The sequence below is a fragment of the Dermochelys coriacea genome, chromosome 15 (assembly GCF_009764565.3).
Source record: "Dermochelys coriacea isolate rDerCor1 chromosome 15, rDerCor1.pri.v4, whole genome shotgun sequence".
Classification (NCBI taxonomy): domain Eukaryota; kingdom Metazoa; phylum Chordata; order Testudines; family Dermochelyidae; genus Dermochelys; species Dermochelys coriacea.
This window is the reverse complement of record NC_050082.1, coordinates 27,256,638-27,270,908: the sequence shown is the minus strand read 5'-3', so window position 1 is coordinate 27,270,908 and position 14,271 is coordinate 27,256,638. Positions and strand designations below refer to the sequence as shown.

General features: G+C 38.9%; 1 protein-coding gene across 29 annotated transcripts in view; it reads left to right on the top strand.

Annotated features, from left to right (window-relative positions):
• The window catches only part of ATXN2 (ataxin 2), an 80,541-nt gene extending 66,634 nt beyond the window's left edge, over window positions 1-13,907 (top strand). For 16 of the 29 annotated variants that reach the window (XM_038372778.1, XM_038372751.1, XM_038372775.2 and 13 more), the window contains 5 exons: window positions 955-1,008; window positions 7,595-7,740; window positions 8,581-8,808; window positions 12,271-12,439; window positions 13,268-13,907. In XM_038372778.1, coding sequence (XP_038228706.1) covers window positions 955-1,008; window positions 7,595-7,740; window positions 8,581-8,808; window positions 12,271-12,439; window positions 13,268-13,296 — 626 coding nt within the window. In that variant the 3' untranslated portion in view covers window positions 13,297-13,907. The remainder of the gene's footprint in view (window positions 1-954; window positions 1,009-7,594; window positions 7,741-8,580; window positions 8,809-12,270; window positions 12,440-13,267) is intronic. The other 13 variants (XM_038372754.2, XM_038372776.2, XM_038372743.2 and 10 more) reach the window with 5 other exon arrangements.
• Window positions 13,908-14,271: the final 364 nt, after the last annotated feature.

Below are 14,271 nucleotides of genomic sequence, written 5' to 3'. Positions count from 1 at the left end.
CATATATAAATTCTTAGTGTGAAAAGTTTGAAATAGGCACTTAGCGCTGAAACAAAGCAGCAATATATGTATGATTGCCCCTCCTACAGAACCAATTTGTTTATTGATTCTAAAGAACAATTGCTCAAGCTTTATACTTCGATAGGTATGGGCTATTTGTTATCTTCAGAATACCAGTGATGGATAATCATGAGTTACCAAGTTTTCTATTGATATTTCAAGCTGTGAGGACAAATATATTCCTGTAACAATCCTCCCCCAGTTTATTGTTTGGATAAATTGTACATGTTTTAGGTAATTGCTGTCCTCTGTAAAACTTCCCTTGTGTATGTGAAAGACTTGTGTAAAACAAAATTTTGATTTTACACAGATACATTATTTATTCTTTTGCTTGTTCTTGGACCTCTCCCTCTCTCTTCTGCACATGTTTTATTGGTCTGGTGTTCTCTCTAACCTTATCTGTTTTTCTGTCCTAGCAGTAAGTTCTAATATCCTAAATAGTACAATGGTGGGTATGTTACAAATTTCAAGGAGTCTCCGGGGATTGAGTGAACCATCTCCAAAGGTGTCTTTTGGAACTGTTAAGACCCCAGTGATACAGCTGAAAAAACAAAAACCTATTTATTTATTTACTTAACTCTTTTAACTCTACCTCTGAGGTTATTGTTGGAGTGTAATAGAGGCTCAATATCCGTTCATCTTTATTTTTGTATTAAAGTAAGAAGTGGAGCCCTCAGTGTTACAGTTCAAAAGGAAGACTTATTGGAGCTTACTTTATTTCAACTTCATTTGTAAAATTAAGTAAAAATATCCAGCCCTATTAACTAAACAAATAAAAATGATATCTGCATGAACCTACAATCTTCAAAAATAAATGAATGTCGACCTTTCCAGAAGATTGGAAGTTATACACATGGCAAGAGGCTAATTTACCTTTCTATTTCCCAAATTCAGCATGTCCCAAAATACCATACAGCAAGGAGACAGGTCCTTCTTTCTACTTTGCCAGTGAGTTGGGTTTTTTGTACTAATTTTGATTGTACAGAAAATAATTTTTTAAAGGATAGATGTTAAAGGAATAGACATGCTGAGGGAACACTTTTTTTTTTTTTTCTTTGCACCAGGCCAAAATATAGAAAATGTAGGAAAACTCTTTTTTTCAAGCAACAAAGTTATTGAATGAATGAATTTACAGGGCACCGAAAGCTAAAGTACAGTGTACTTGTGACTTGTCTGTAGAATAGATTTGTGTAAATACATTTCTGCGTGCCAAGTTGCATTATATTTTGTGCAACGAAGTCTTGCATCTAACTAGCCTCTACTGTATCTTGAATTGATGAAGTCTTAAAGCTTCTTCCTTCTAGTCTACCACCAAAAAATGGGCATCACCCTCCTTAACATCTCCATGAGCTCCATCCTCCCCTATCCCTGCCCAAAATGGGATTTCCAGTTTTCTCAAGGTTGTTCAAATTCCTGAGGGGAAAAAACTTCAGCACTTTAGTAGCAGTAAAACTCTATTTTGAGTCCTGTCGGCGGGGAGAGCACCTTGTGCATCCTTGCAGTAGTCATGGGAGAGATCATTCTTATTCTGGGGCCACTGAAGGAGCATGGCAAGCAGCACCTCTTGTCATTCTTGTAAAAGTGTAGCCTAGTATCAGCTCTGTGTCCCTTCATGGGATATGGTGGGGATGGGTTCCTGCTGGCCAGGTATTCCCTGCAAGTTACATTATTTGGTCCTGGTGCTTCAGCATGCTTCCATCCACGTGGTCCTGCAGCAGTGTGCTGAGTGGAGGAGTTTCTCTGCACCCTCTTTCTCCAGTTTGTGTGAGGTGGGGCCAAATGTAACTAGGTTCTGTATACTTAATGAAAAAGGCAAGCAGCTGCATCAGTGGATTCTAACTGCCAAGCAAAAGTGCCAGATAGTCCAGGTACTGAACAAAGACCTCCTAGGTTAAGCAAAAGGAGTTGAAGAGGAGAATATCGGACCCACGACTTAATTATATGGCAGATAACCTCTGTTTCTCTCTCCTGATAATAGATCCCTGTAACCATACACAGCACATTCCAAAATGGAGTATGTTGTATTCTCTTAAAAATAAATTACAATCTGCTGAGTGAGGTTAAATTTCTATTAGACGGGTTTAAAAAACTTGGGGAAGAAGCTTCAGAAACCCATGGTATGCCGGGGTAGGGTCCCTAGTGGAATGGCCATACAATCATTTCTGGTCATCCCATCAGAGACCCTAGCCCTCCACAGGTAGGTGAGGTGCAATTCCTGGGCCTCTCAACTTGCTCCTGTATTGCAGCAAGCTTGTTAGTGTCTCTGTACCAGTTCATAGTAGTGATCTGTTTCATGCACCCTCTTTCCTGTGAGCCAGTTCATTCAAGAGGATATGAAGAATAATAATCATGTAACTCGTGTTCCCTAACAGATTTTGGTTTTAAAAAGACTTTGTAGCTTTCTTTTTGGCATGCAGAAAAATGTGTTTGACAGAATGACTTCCTATGATTGTATACTGGAAACTTACTTTGAGCACTTAAGGGTGTTCATATGTTTTGGTTTGGTGCATTGAAATTCCTTAAACAAGTTTCTTCCTTTAATAGGTATTCTTTTAAATGGAGTCCACTGTAAAATGTGTAAATGATTTTGTATGTGTTTATAAAATGAAAAAGACATGCTATATCTCTGCTTCCTACCATTCAAACTGAGGTCTTTAAATGTAGTTATCCTCACCATTTTACTGGGTCTGGCAATAGTCTGGAATCACTTTACTGGTCAGCACCTAGAAGCTATCTAGTAGGTTCTGACTATTGGTGCGTTACTTCTCTGACAGTTCCCACTGTGTCCATTGTCAGCATTCTGTTTTCCCCACAAGAGAAACTTGAATGTCAGAAGTTCAGGGATTGGTTTCAGTCTAGGCTAGTGGTTGGTAATGCTGTCTCTGATCTGTGCTGCTCTGATTTTTAATGTCGGCCATTTCTGGGGGTTTACAATAGCTGCCTTTCGCCTTTCTTGCTTTGCTCTTGTCAGCAACCTTGACTGTTACTCTTTCCTTCTTGTTTTCATTGGAATTCAATTCGGTAATTAAAACCCCCTCTGGTATAGTATCTTTGTCCAATTCAATATGGAATTGCTTGTCTTAACTGTGCATCGATATCAAAATGATGGTCTAATTATAAATAATATAGCCCATAGCAAGAAACCACTTGTTTAGAAAGTGATGTAAGTGAAGCAAATCAACTTAGTTCAGTGCTCCTAGGAAAGAAGAGAGACAAGGTGTGTGAGGTAACTTTTTTTTTTTTTTTTTTAATTGGACCAACTTCTGTGGATGAAAGAGGAAAGCTTTCGAACTGCAGAGCTCTTAAGGAAAGAAGGCATTTCTGACTTAGGCTGTGTCTACGCTACAGCCAGGATTGACTCTCTGAGATCAATCCACCGGCAGTTGATTTAGTGGGTCTAGTGAAGACCTGCCAAATCGACAGCAGATCGTTCTCCAGTTGACCCCTGTACTCTACCCCCAGTGAGAAGAGTAAGGTAAGTCGATGGGAGAGTTTCTCCTGTCGGCCCCCCGTGGTAACTCGACCTAAGGTACGTCGACTCCAACTACGTTATTCATGTAGCTGGAGTTGCGTAGCGTGGGTCGACTTACAGCAGTGGCATAGCCTTAGACTTCTGCTGGAGGCAAACTATGATTATCAGCAGTGCTCAGATGGGCAGAGGTTGCAACACTCTTTATGTGCTTCCATAGAGCTTTTTCAGCACTGTATCCTGTATTAGTACGACAGCTGGAAAACCATAGCACTGCTGACATGTCAAGGACAATGTAATATGATTTTTTGATTACTTTTATCCGTGATTTTTCTTCCCGGGTTTATTATAGAAATTAGCATGGAAATATTCACGTAGGGTGACTAATTCTGTGGATGAGCATGTAAAACATTGTTTATAATCAGTTGTCATAATGAAGGTGAGTAGACTGTATCTGGGTTGGTACGTTTTCATGACTATTTTGCAAGGCTTTTTAATGGGTTCATGCGTCTTACTCATCTGAAGTAATCGCGTGACACCCCACTTTAAATCTCTGTGGAATCTGATTGTGATGTTAAAGACCTGACTTTAGGTGAGAGCACACAGCTACAGAACATAAAACTGAGACTTTTCCTCCCACGCATCCTCATTAATAAATGGAAGGAAAGGACTTCAGAAAGTGAAACACTGTATCAGAATCTCTCTTGAAGTTATGAGGTATTAGCAGCTCTGTAGAAACTGAGATTCTGTAGAACTAAATGGAAAAAAACTCCTAATGTTAATTTTCCTGAGGTCAAATGGAACTTCTGCGATAAATTGAAAAAGGTGGATACATTTGTTTTTAAATGATCTGCTCCATTATTCCTTAAGCCTTCTCTAGTAAGATGTTTATGGAATCTGGTAAAGCCTCAAGAAAAATAACAAAGGTGAGTGTTTTTCTTAAATGTTACTATTAAAATATTTGCAGCAGCAGTTGAGTGAGCATTTTTAGTACATAATAGTCTATAAACTGACTAGAATAGGTTCTGAAAACAAATGCATAGCTGGGAAAATATAAATGCTAGATTTTAAATAAACAAAACTCTCTGCCAAGCTGTGGAAATACTGATTTAGGAGAAGTTACTGAAAACTGGTGTCTTCCTTCTGCATGTAAAAATGTTCTAGTAAGTTCTGGACTTGTATTAGGTGGCATAACAAGTTCTTTTCAACATGAAGCCTTATTGCATAATATAGATAGCTTCTTCAAAATACCTCGCATTTAGGTCTTTCAAGTAATGAAAAAATAAAAGATGAAGCACAGTAATAGCTTTAGGGAATAATAATTTAAATTGTTTCAGGGCCTCTAATGAATAAAGTATAGATGTGGGAACCTTGAATACCCTATAACTTCCAGTACATGCTTATAACGAATCTCCTCAAGAATGGAATGGAACTTTAATAAGGAGGGAGGAAAGAAATTCTTGGGGCTGAGGCACTAGAATCAGACTTGGGAGAGGTAGGTTAGATTTGGAAAGCTATTAATCCATCTGTGCCTCAGTCCCCTATATCCCTTTTTTGTAGGGATTACTCAGACTAGAGATAGGCCATATAAATATTGGATCAAGACTGATTTCATAAGGAGATGGAATGGAGAAGCTTGAAATTGTAACAGTGAGTTGAGTTTTAATTCTAATGTGTGAATTGGTCAGTTTTCGTACAAGCTTGCAGGCAGTGAAAAAAGAAAACCAAAAATTTAGATGGAAATTTGCTGCTGCTGTAAATGGAATGTAAGTGGTAACATTAAAAACGAAGTCACTGTTTTTCTGCTTGAAAGCATAACAGGATACCATGGCATTGGAGACTAACTCCTGTTTAGGTGCATAGAAACTTTAGAACTTCCAAAACCCCAACTCCTAACTAAAAACATAAATGATATGTAAAGACTTAATATTGTAACAAGTACGTCATGGTCAAAGTAGCCCTTGGAATGCTTTGAAAATTGAAAGCCTTACAGTGTAGTTCACAAGATTCATCTGTCGTTTGAGATCAGTGAATGCTGCTGTACTGTGTGCTGGAAACACAGGGTCCATGAAGAGTTAATGATGCTTTCATGTGTTGAGCTCTTGAAGGGTTGAGTGGGCTGCAGTAGGTGGATTATTTATACAGAAGCAAGATCACCACTAGCTGAATAAAGTCACTGTTGAGGATTTTGTAAAGTAGTGAGCAAATGTGAGGCAACAGAAGTAATAGCAAACTGGACTGGGAAAGGTTGGGACAGTGGGTGTTTGCTCAGAAGTAGTTGGAGTATGTCTGAGGCACTTGATGGAGTGGCAAGGTGGCTAGTTTCTGTGCAGGCCTTGTGGCAGACAGTGCTGCACTTTATCAAATGGCAATATGTTTGGTGTGCTCTCTCCTTTGATCCCCTGCTTTTTAGGATGAACAGATCAAAGGCCTTCATTTTATGTGTGTTGTGTGGAGAAGTTCTACTTTTCAGAAACAGTAATGGGTTTTGACATTGGGGAATAGAAGTTAGAGCAATTAAATCTATTTGCTCTCAGGGCTGGGATTTCCTTGTATAAATAGAATTGCTGGCAATGAATATGCCCATGATTGTGGCTTTAACAATAATCTAACTAACCTAAAACTATATCCCAGATAGAGCTCCTTTTTTTCCAGTGAACTGCTTTGTAAATCTAGAAAGGTACAGCAGAGGTACATGTAGCGTGGCCCTCAAATTCTCCTAATGTTGGCTTTCTTAGCACTTCAGTACAGAACTTTACATGTATAGCTCTCTGATTTAGCAGGTAATTATAGTCTTGTTTGTTCCTCAAAACAATTAAATTAGGATATAGGCAGGAGCTGGGTTCAGGACCCAAGTGATAGGTTGCTTCAGATATTCCATTTCTAGTGCTGTGGGCAGCAAAGCTAGTTTCCATTTCAGTGCAATGTGATATTGGACCAAGATGAATGTGAACTTGACTTTGCACGCCGCATGCACAAGCGACTGGTATGTTGTGCATGATCTTACACATTGTATAAGATCTAAAAGCTATAGGCGTAGAGGAAGCATGTAGTAATTTTTTGGAGACTATTGCTTCATTTAAACTCATTGCTTAGTGCTCTAGTGAAAACCTTTTTGAAGCAATTTAGTGTGGCTTCTCATGCTGCCTACTCTTAAAAATTAGTGTTCTTTTTACAAAAGGGAGTGAACAAATTCTGCATGGGCCATTTTGTAGCCCAATATGATAGGAATGACCAAGCAGGGACTTCGTTACATATCACTTCGTTGTAGAAGGATTTCCCTAAGACTGTTTCTGCAATTAATGAATGGTGCTGTTTGACTTGTGTGTTCAGTTTTCTTGCTGTGGAATTCAGTCCATGATTTCCAGAAACAAAGGGTTCTATAGCAACATCAAAAAGTCAATGGGAATGGTGGTAATGCAAGAAAGCGTCTTGAAGTGGGTGCTATATGTAAGTCTCCAACTTCAACTAAAGCTGGTTGGCTTTCAGAGAGCTAGAGTTTCCCAACCCTTATGTGTATGTTGTGTTTGTTCGCAGTACAGTCAGCACACACATAAATGGTGTGCTTGCGTGTAAGTTACACGATCTCCAGAAAAGTAGCATGGTGAGGTTAGCCAGGTAAAAGGCCAAAGAATTTGTGGATGGTGGAAATAGAATAAATATTCATGTTTTGTGAATTATTTAACTCTGTACAATAGAGAATTTACTTTTTTCCAGAACTATAAAATTTAAGAAACTGATTACAAATCACTTGTAGACTTATCTGTTTGACTAAAATTGCAGATTAAATACTGCTTTTGTGTTTTGATATATACAGTATCTTTTTATTAAATCAAGCTAGGAAAGCTGAAATATTTTATTATGGTTATTTATTGACTTTCCTGCAAAACCAAACTACATGAAAGCAAATATAGAGTTTTAGATCCAAGGTAAGATAAACTATTTGTAGGGGAAAAAAGACCAATTCACCGTATCACTGATGTGCTGTAAAATCCTCATATGTAATGTGAATTTGGTGAGATGTATATTCTGTGTCGCTTGTCAATTTCCTCCTTTTCCTTCTAGTTTCTACTGGCTCACTTGCTCAGCAATATGCCCACCCGAATGCTACCCTGCATCCACACCCTCCTCATCCGCAGCCTTCTGCCACACCAACAGGACAACAGCAAAGTCAACATGCTGGAAGCCACCCTGCTCCCAGTCCAGTGCAGGTAACAGCAAAACTCTAGAGAGCAAACATTTTGGAATATGTCTTGTAGCCCATTGTTTTAGAAGACACTGCTCCAGTCTGTTACTTTGGCATCTGTTTGCTTTTCATGCAGCTCCAAACATATTCTTCTTGACAAATAATCTTTTATAGTAGCTATGTTCATAGTCCCTCATTCCAGAAGTAATGTGGCTTGGGAATACCATTTCCTTATGATTTGCATGTGAATCCAAAGTGAAGTGCAGTAGCCTGTCTTTATACCAATGTGTGATGATACTAATAAGGGTAAAGGATAGTGAATCATGACTTAAAATACTTTGTGTAAAAAGCAGGGGATGGTTCTTCCCCCACCACCCACGTACACACAAGTCTAGTATTTGGAAGTTACTCATTTGACCCTTTTTGATAAGGAATGTGGGGCAGGTGGCTCAGCAATGCTTTTGCAATTAATTAAGGAACGTCACTCCCCTGGTGCAGTTTGGCTGCAGGTTCGGTACGTGTGGATTTATGGCATGGAAGTTAGTCACAGACAGAAGTCCTGAAAGATGGCTTTTGTTTTTTACATAATAGCCTCAGTTCTGGAGAACACATCAGGTCCGCAGGCTCCAGTGACTTTTTTTTTACCCCCATCCAAGGGACTTGGATAATAAGACCTACAGGATAGAATGTGGCATTTTATTTTGTGGTGTTTGTGCAGTGTATATAGGAACATCCTTCTAAAATGTTAGATATTAAGTGGCATTTTAGTAATTTATTATTATTTCCATGGAATAAACATTTATCATTTCTCCCCTGGAACCAAAACCGAAACTCTCACTAATTCTTCCTCCTGTTTGCTTTGCAGCATCACCAGCACCAGGCAGCTCAGGCACTCCACCTGGCAAACCCACAGCAGCAGTCAGCAATGTACCATGCTGGTCTTGCTCCAACCCCACCTTCCATGACACCAGGCTCCAATACGCAGTCTCCACAAAATAGTTTTCCAACAGCACAACAAACAGTTTTCACTATTCATCCGTCTCATGTTCAGCCTGCATATACCAATCCGCCACACATGGCTCATGTACCCCAGGTAAACACACTTTAACAACCTTCCAAAGACTGAATGGCCTATTGCCTCAAAGATGTTGCCTTCACATGGAGTAGTGGCCTCTTTTTACATCATTTCTCTTGGCCGAATATTTTCTGTGTTGCTTAGGTTTCTGTTTGCACAGTGCCGTTAATTTAGCAGTCTGGAGGCGCTACAGGTGCTCAAGAATCTTGCTGCACCAACTTCATCTAAAATAGCTACTGTAGGGCTCCACTTAGAGCTTTGGAAAAGGTATTTTGTTAAAACACATTTGAATGCAAAGCCAAATCTTTATAAAAATTCAATGAGAAATGCTCAGAGGTGCTTGGAAATTCCTGAGAGGATTATGAAGAACTTCAAAAGAGTTTAAAGTGAGGTGGGAAGGAAAGATAGTAACACTGATGGGTTGCAAATCAAATTGCCAATGAGGATATGGGGAACAGCTCAGTGGGTTGCAATGGTCAAAAAAGCAAGCTTATCTTGAATGATGTTTTCAGTTCTGGTCACCCCACTTCAAAATCTATACGGCAAAAATAGAAAAAAGCCCAGAGAAGGGCAATGAATGTGATTAGATGTGTGGAGAGACCACTGCAGGAGGCACTGCTACAGAGATTGGCACTATGTAATTTAGAGAACACAGATTAGTGGAAACATAAAGGTACATCAAAGAATGAACTCTTAAGCAGGATCATTCTTGTGGAGGATATTTCTTCCTAACCCCAGGCAGATAGTGATTGGTTTATGTCTTAAATCAGAAGGGTTGATGCTCCTTATGCATGTTACCCTAGCTAGAGTAACTCAAGATCTTGTTAATCAAGTAGGAGTCTAATCCTTTTCTGAATTCTGCTAAAATCTTTCCTTCAGTCTCTGGGACAGTCTCTGTTAAAGTTAATTAGGAGATGTCGGGGGAAAAAAAATTGCTTTTACCAAATTTCCTTTTACCCATTCTAAACGTATAGCTTTTTAATTTCAGAATCTCCCATTGCCTTGCTCTTGTGTTATGAAGGAACCCCCAACTGACTTTCTTTAGCCAACTTATGGGGCCTTATTTTACTCCGAAGCATCTGGCCATTGACTCAAACAGGATATTGGTGTAGGTGGGATATTGATCTGTCTTAACTTAGTAGTTCTGTATCTGACTAGATTTTCTAGTTCCTTTGGGGTCCCTGTAAAGTCCTGCATTTGGACCCTCAGATGTGCCTAATTGTAAGTGACTGCTATATAGACACCTAGAGCACCAAACCTCAAAAGCAGAGGTAATCATTTCACTTATATGATGTAAAGGACTAAGTGAACTGTAGTGAAGTTTCAGAGTAGCAGCCGTGTTAGTCTGTATTCGCAAAAAGAAAAGGAGGACTTGTGGCACCTTAGAGACTAACAAATTTTAGTGAAGTGTAACTGATGATTGCATACCTGTGTGCCAACACACTTTCAGTAAATGGAAGTTAATTGTCTAATCTTGCTGGTTCCTTTTTTTTTGCTTTGTGGGCTTTACAAAAAATTACTAAAGAAAATAAGCTTATTCTAGTTCAGAATTAACTAAATGACTGTTAAAGTCTCTGATATATTTAATGAGCACAATCAGTCTTCTATATCTCTGATCTTGGCTTGTGGAATTCTGTGCTGTTGGTTTCACAGACATAAACACAGCAGGCATGGACATCTCAAAACACGTACAAAGTTCCAGATGGCTTCTCAGGATGGGGCATAAGCCTCTAGTGAAGGAATGATAGCTTCGTCTATCTAAAAATCTCTTATGAAATGGCTACCTCAACTGCTTACAGGAAAAACAAATAATAATCCCGAAGCACCAGAGATAGGGATTTTCTAATGCTAAGTACTAGCATGAAATTCTTTATTGCTTTATGGTGGGAATTCTAGATTTGCTGACACTAAGGGATTAAATTAATTTCATTTTAAAGACAATCAGTAACTCCATGCTAATTGAATCCCTGATTCACGAAACTCTGAGTATGTTACATCATTACCATGGCAAAAAAATTGTATCTGCATGTCTGTATTGATCATGGCTGCTATGGTTATAATAGCATTGCTTGGTCAAAGCAAAAATGCTGGTGTTCATGAGGGAGGTAATGCATGAGGTTTGGAAGGCATGGCTGTTGAACATAAACAAGGTCCTTAGGATGATTTGGGAGTTAGTTCTCATGCCTTTAGGTGCTTCTTGGAAGCTATATTACAACTTGAGGAGTCCCATTAATCAAATGCCAGTCTGATTTAAGGCTGACAGTGATACAGTAAAAGTAGTGCTTATGGAAAGAGTTGCAGGGTTTAGCCACATGGGAACTTTGCCCTTTCTGCACATCTAACTTGAATGAATCTGAAGTTCTAGTCAGTGCCTGCTACTGTCTGGAGTGGTGTCTGGCATCTGAGTTTCCTCTACCAGCTTCACTTAAAACACACCCACAACTGAAATGGGAAAACCAAATTTATTTTGAAAACTTGTTTGCATCTAAACGTGGACAGTGTTAAATGCTGCCTGGTTTTTGAGAGTCATCTTGTAATTGAGAAATTACTGCTAGAGATTGATAGGACTTTCCCCTAGGAAATATAGATAGTCCCTCTGACTGCCTCCTGTCAGGAAGCATTACTACTGAGTGAAAGGAGTTTCCCCACTAACCGAGGAGAGACATTACCCGCTTATAAGGTGATAAACGGTGAGACAGATGCATCTCACTTTTCCTTTGGGGATTAATTATGAACACTTTCAGTGCACGAGAACTGTTCTATTTTCAGTTAAGCTCACAATATCACAGATCTGAGCTAGCGGCATTACATAGTGGAATGAAGGGGGAAATTACTAATTTTCAACTGTTTATGAATATAGCTATAGAGAGAGACTGGACATTGAGAGACAATGGGCATCTAGGACAGGTGAACGTGATGATTTCTCACCTGTCTACAGTTCCCGATTTCAAGTTCATTTCATTGAGGTGTGAAGTTTTTGTTGGAGACTTTTGCTTGGGGAAAAATGTGGAAATCTTTGCCTTTGCTTCATACTTTTCCTTCCTCCCTATAACCATGCGTTCATATGAGGTACTGAGAAGGGGATGGTAGCTCTTCTCATGTATGTAAAGGCCTATATAAGGGCCTATTATTTGTGTGCCGTGTCCAGTTCATCCTCTGCATAGGAAATGCATCTCAATTCTTAACAAAATGTCTAAAGATTTTTTTTTTAAATATTCCAAAAGTATTCTTTACCAGTGCTCTTAGTCAGCAATGAACTCCTGCCCAAACTGAGATGTTGTCAGCAAAGCCAAGAATAAGGATTGGACACCTTGTGTTTTAAAATCTCAAACTTACTCCCTATGTGCACATTTTAGCCAATTGACTTAAAATGGAGTAAATCTCAGGATTTACTGTTACAGTTGGAGGACTCGTTGCTAGTCATGTGGCCAGGAGTGTTGCCTCCTTGTGACCATTATACTAAAGAGCTCTTTGTTTCAGGCTCATGTACAGTCAGGAATGGTTCCTTCTCACCCAACTGCCCATGCTCCAATGATGCTAATGACGACACAGCCACCTGGTGGTCCCCAAGCCGCCATCGCTCAAAGTGCACTACAGCCCATTCCAGTCTCGACAACAACACATTTCCCCTATATGACGCACCCTTCAGGTGAGGAGTGTGTGCGTGGGAGACCTGCACCTTAACTGAGCCAGGTCAAATTAGTGAGCAAAACAGTTACGAGCCAGGTTTGGGTTAGAAACAAAAAAAAAAGTAAGTTCTCCTTTTATAGAGGCAAACTGCTGAAGGCGGCAGACAGTATTTCTGCAGTTAGTATTTATATTTTGCTGCTCCAAATGTGAAGGTAGTATGCATATAAGATGAATTAAGTTAGCAAAGACTTCACTTCTGTATGGCTGAAACATATGCAGACTTCAGTGTGTGTAGGACAATATCCGCCTGCCCTTGTCTTGGGGGATAGAATATGTAGGTGGCTTACGGTGTAATGATCCAAGTATTGTACATGTAAAAGATATAAATTGTCTTGAGGATAGTTGTAAAAATATTGCTCCAGGGATACAAGTATTCCTGGCAACTAATGGCTGAAGGCAGATGGCATTTTGACGTTGACTTTTTATCCCAAGAGCAACATTTTGCAGTACTGTTGCTTGGGAAAACCAGGCCCTACTTGTTTTGTTGCTCTTTAAATGTAACTCCTTACCTAGGTGTCTCAAGTACTGTTTTTTCCCAAAGCAGGGTGTGAACTTGTACAGTGAACTAATACCTGATTTTGTATGGTGTAGAATGGGTGGGGAAAATACATTTTGCTTTCTTAGGGTTTAGGTAGAAAAACAGCCAAAGGACATCTTAATGCAGGTTTTTTTTACAGATTTGAGCTAAATAGTTATCCTGTGATTTGATTAACTAGCACATTGTTGTATGGCTTATCAATCTGCTATTTACACCTGCACTTTTTTTTTTTTTTTTTTTTTTTTGCAGTACAAGCCCACCACCAACAGCAGTTGTAAGGCTGATCTGGAGTAACAAAGGCTGGATACCTTTTATAGGCCAAAAACCTTCCTTCCACTGCTTCTGCCAACTGGAAGCACAGAAAACTAGAATTTCATTTATTTTGTTTAAAAAAAAAAAATTGATTTCTTGTAACATCCAATAGGAATGCTAACAGTTCATCTTGCAGTGGGAGAGATTCGGACTGAGTAGAGGCATGTGGGAACTTGTGGGTTATTCCATAATTCCATACACTGTATCAGAGTCCTGCAGGTGCCCAAACTCTGCTTGCTGAAAACTGGAAGTTATTTATTTTTTAACGACCCTTCAAAGTTATGAACTCATCAGCTAGCAAAAGAAGTAACACAAGTGATTCTTGCTGCTATTATCACTAAAAATCAAGACTTGGAGATCCCTTTTACGTCTAACTAAACTTGAAACAGGTTCAGTAAAAAAAAAAAATTCTAATCGTCAAACTGATGGATTATTATTTATAAATCACGTTTGATGAAGTGATCACTATTGCAAGACAGTGATGTAACTTTTAAGTTAAGAAAACTTTTACTTTGTAGATAATATAAAATAAAAACTTTAAAAAAAATTAAAAAATAAAAAAAGTTTTAAAAACTGATCAATCTGGTGTGTGTATGTTACTCTTGCCATACTTGATTCTCTAGCTTTAAGATTCTTACCAATTTAATGTCAGGTAAAATTGATTTGGCATTATGAAATTTAAATAGTATTTGACGTCAAACCTTTGACATGTTTTTCTTTACTAAAGATATAAGGAGATTTCGTATAACTATCAATTTATCATACATATTACTTCAGTCAAAGTATCTTACTTTAAATGCCTCTGTTTACCAGAACCTGGAAATGGGCAACAGGGGGATGGATCACTTGATTGCCTGTTCTGTTCATTCCCTCTGAGGCACCTGGTATTGCCCACAGTCGGAAGACAGGATACTGGGCTAGATGGACCTTTTGGTCTGACC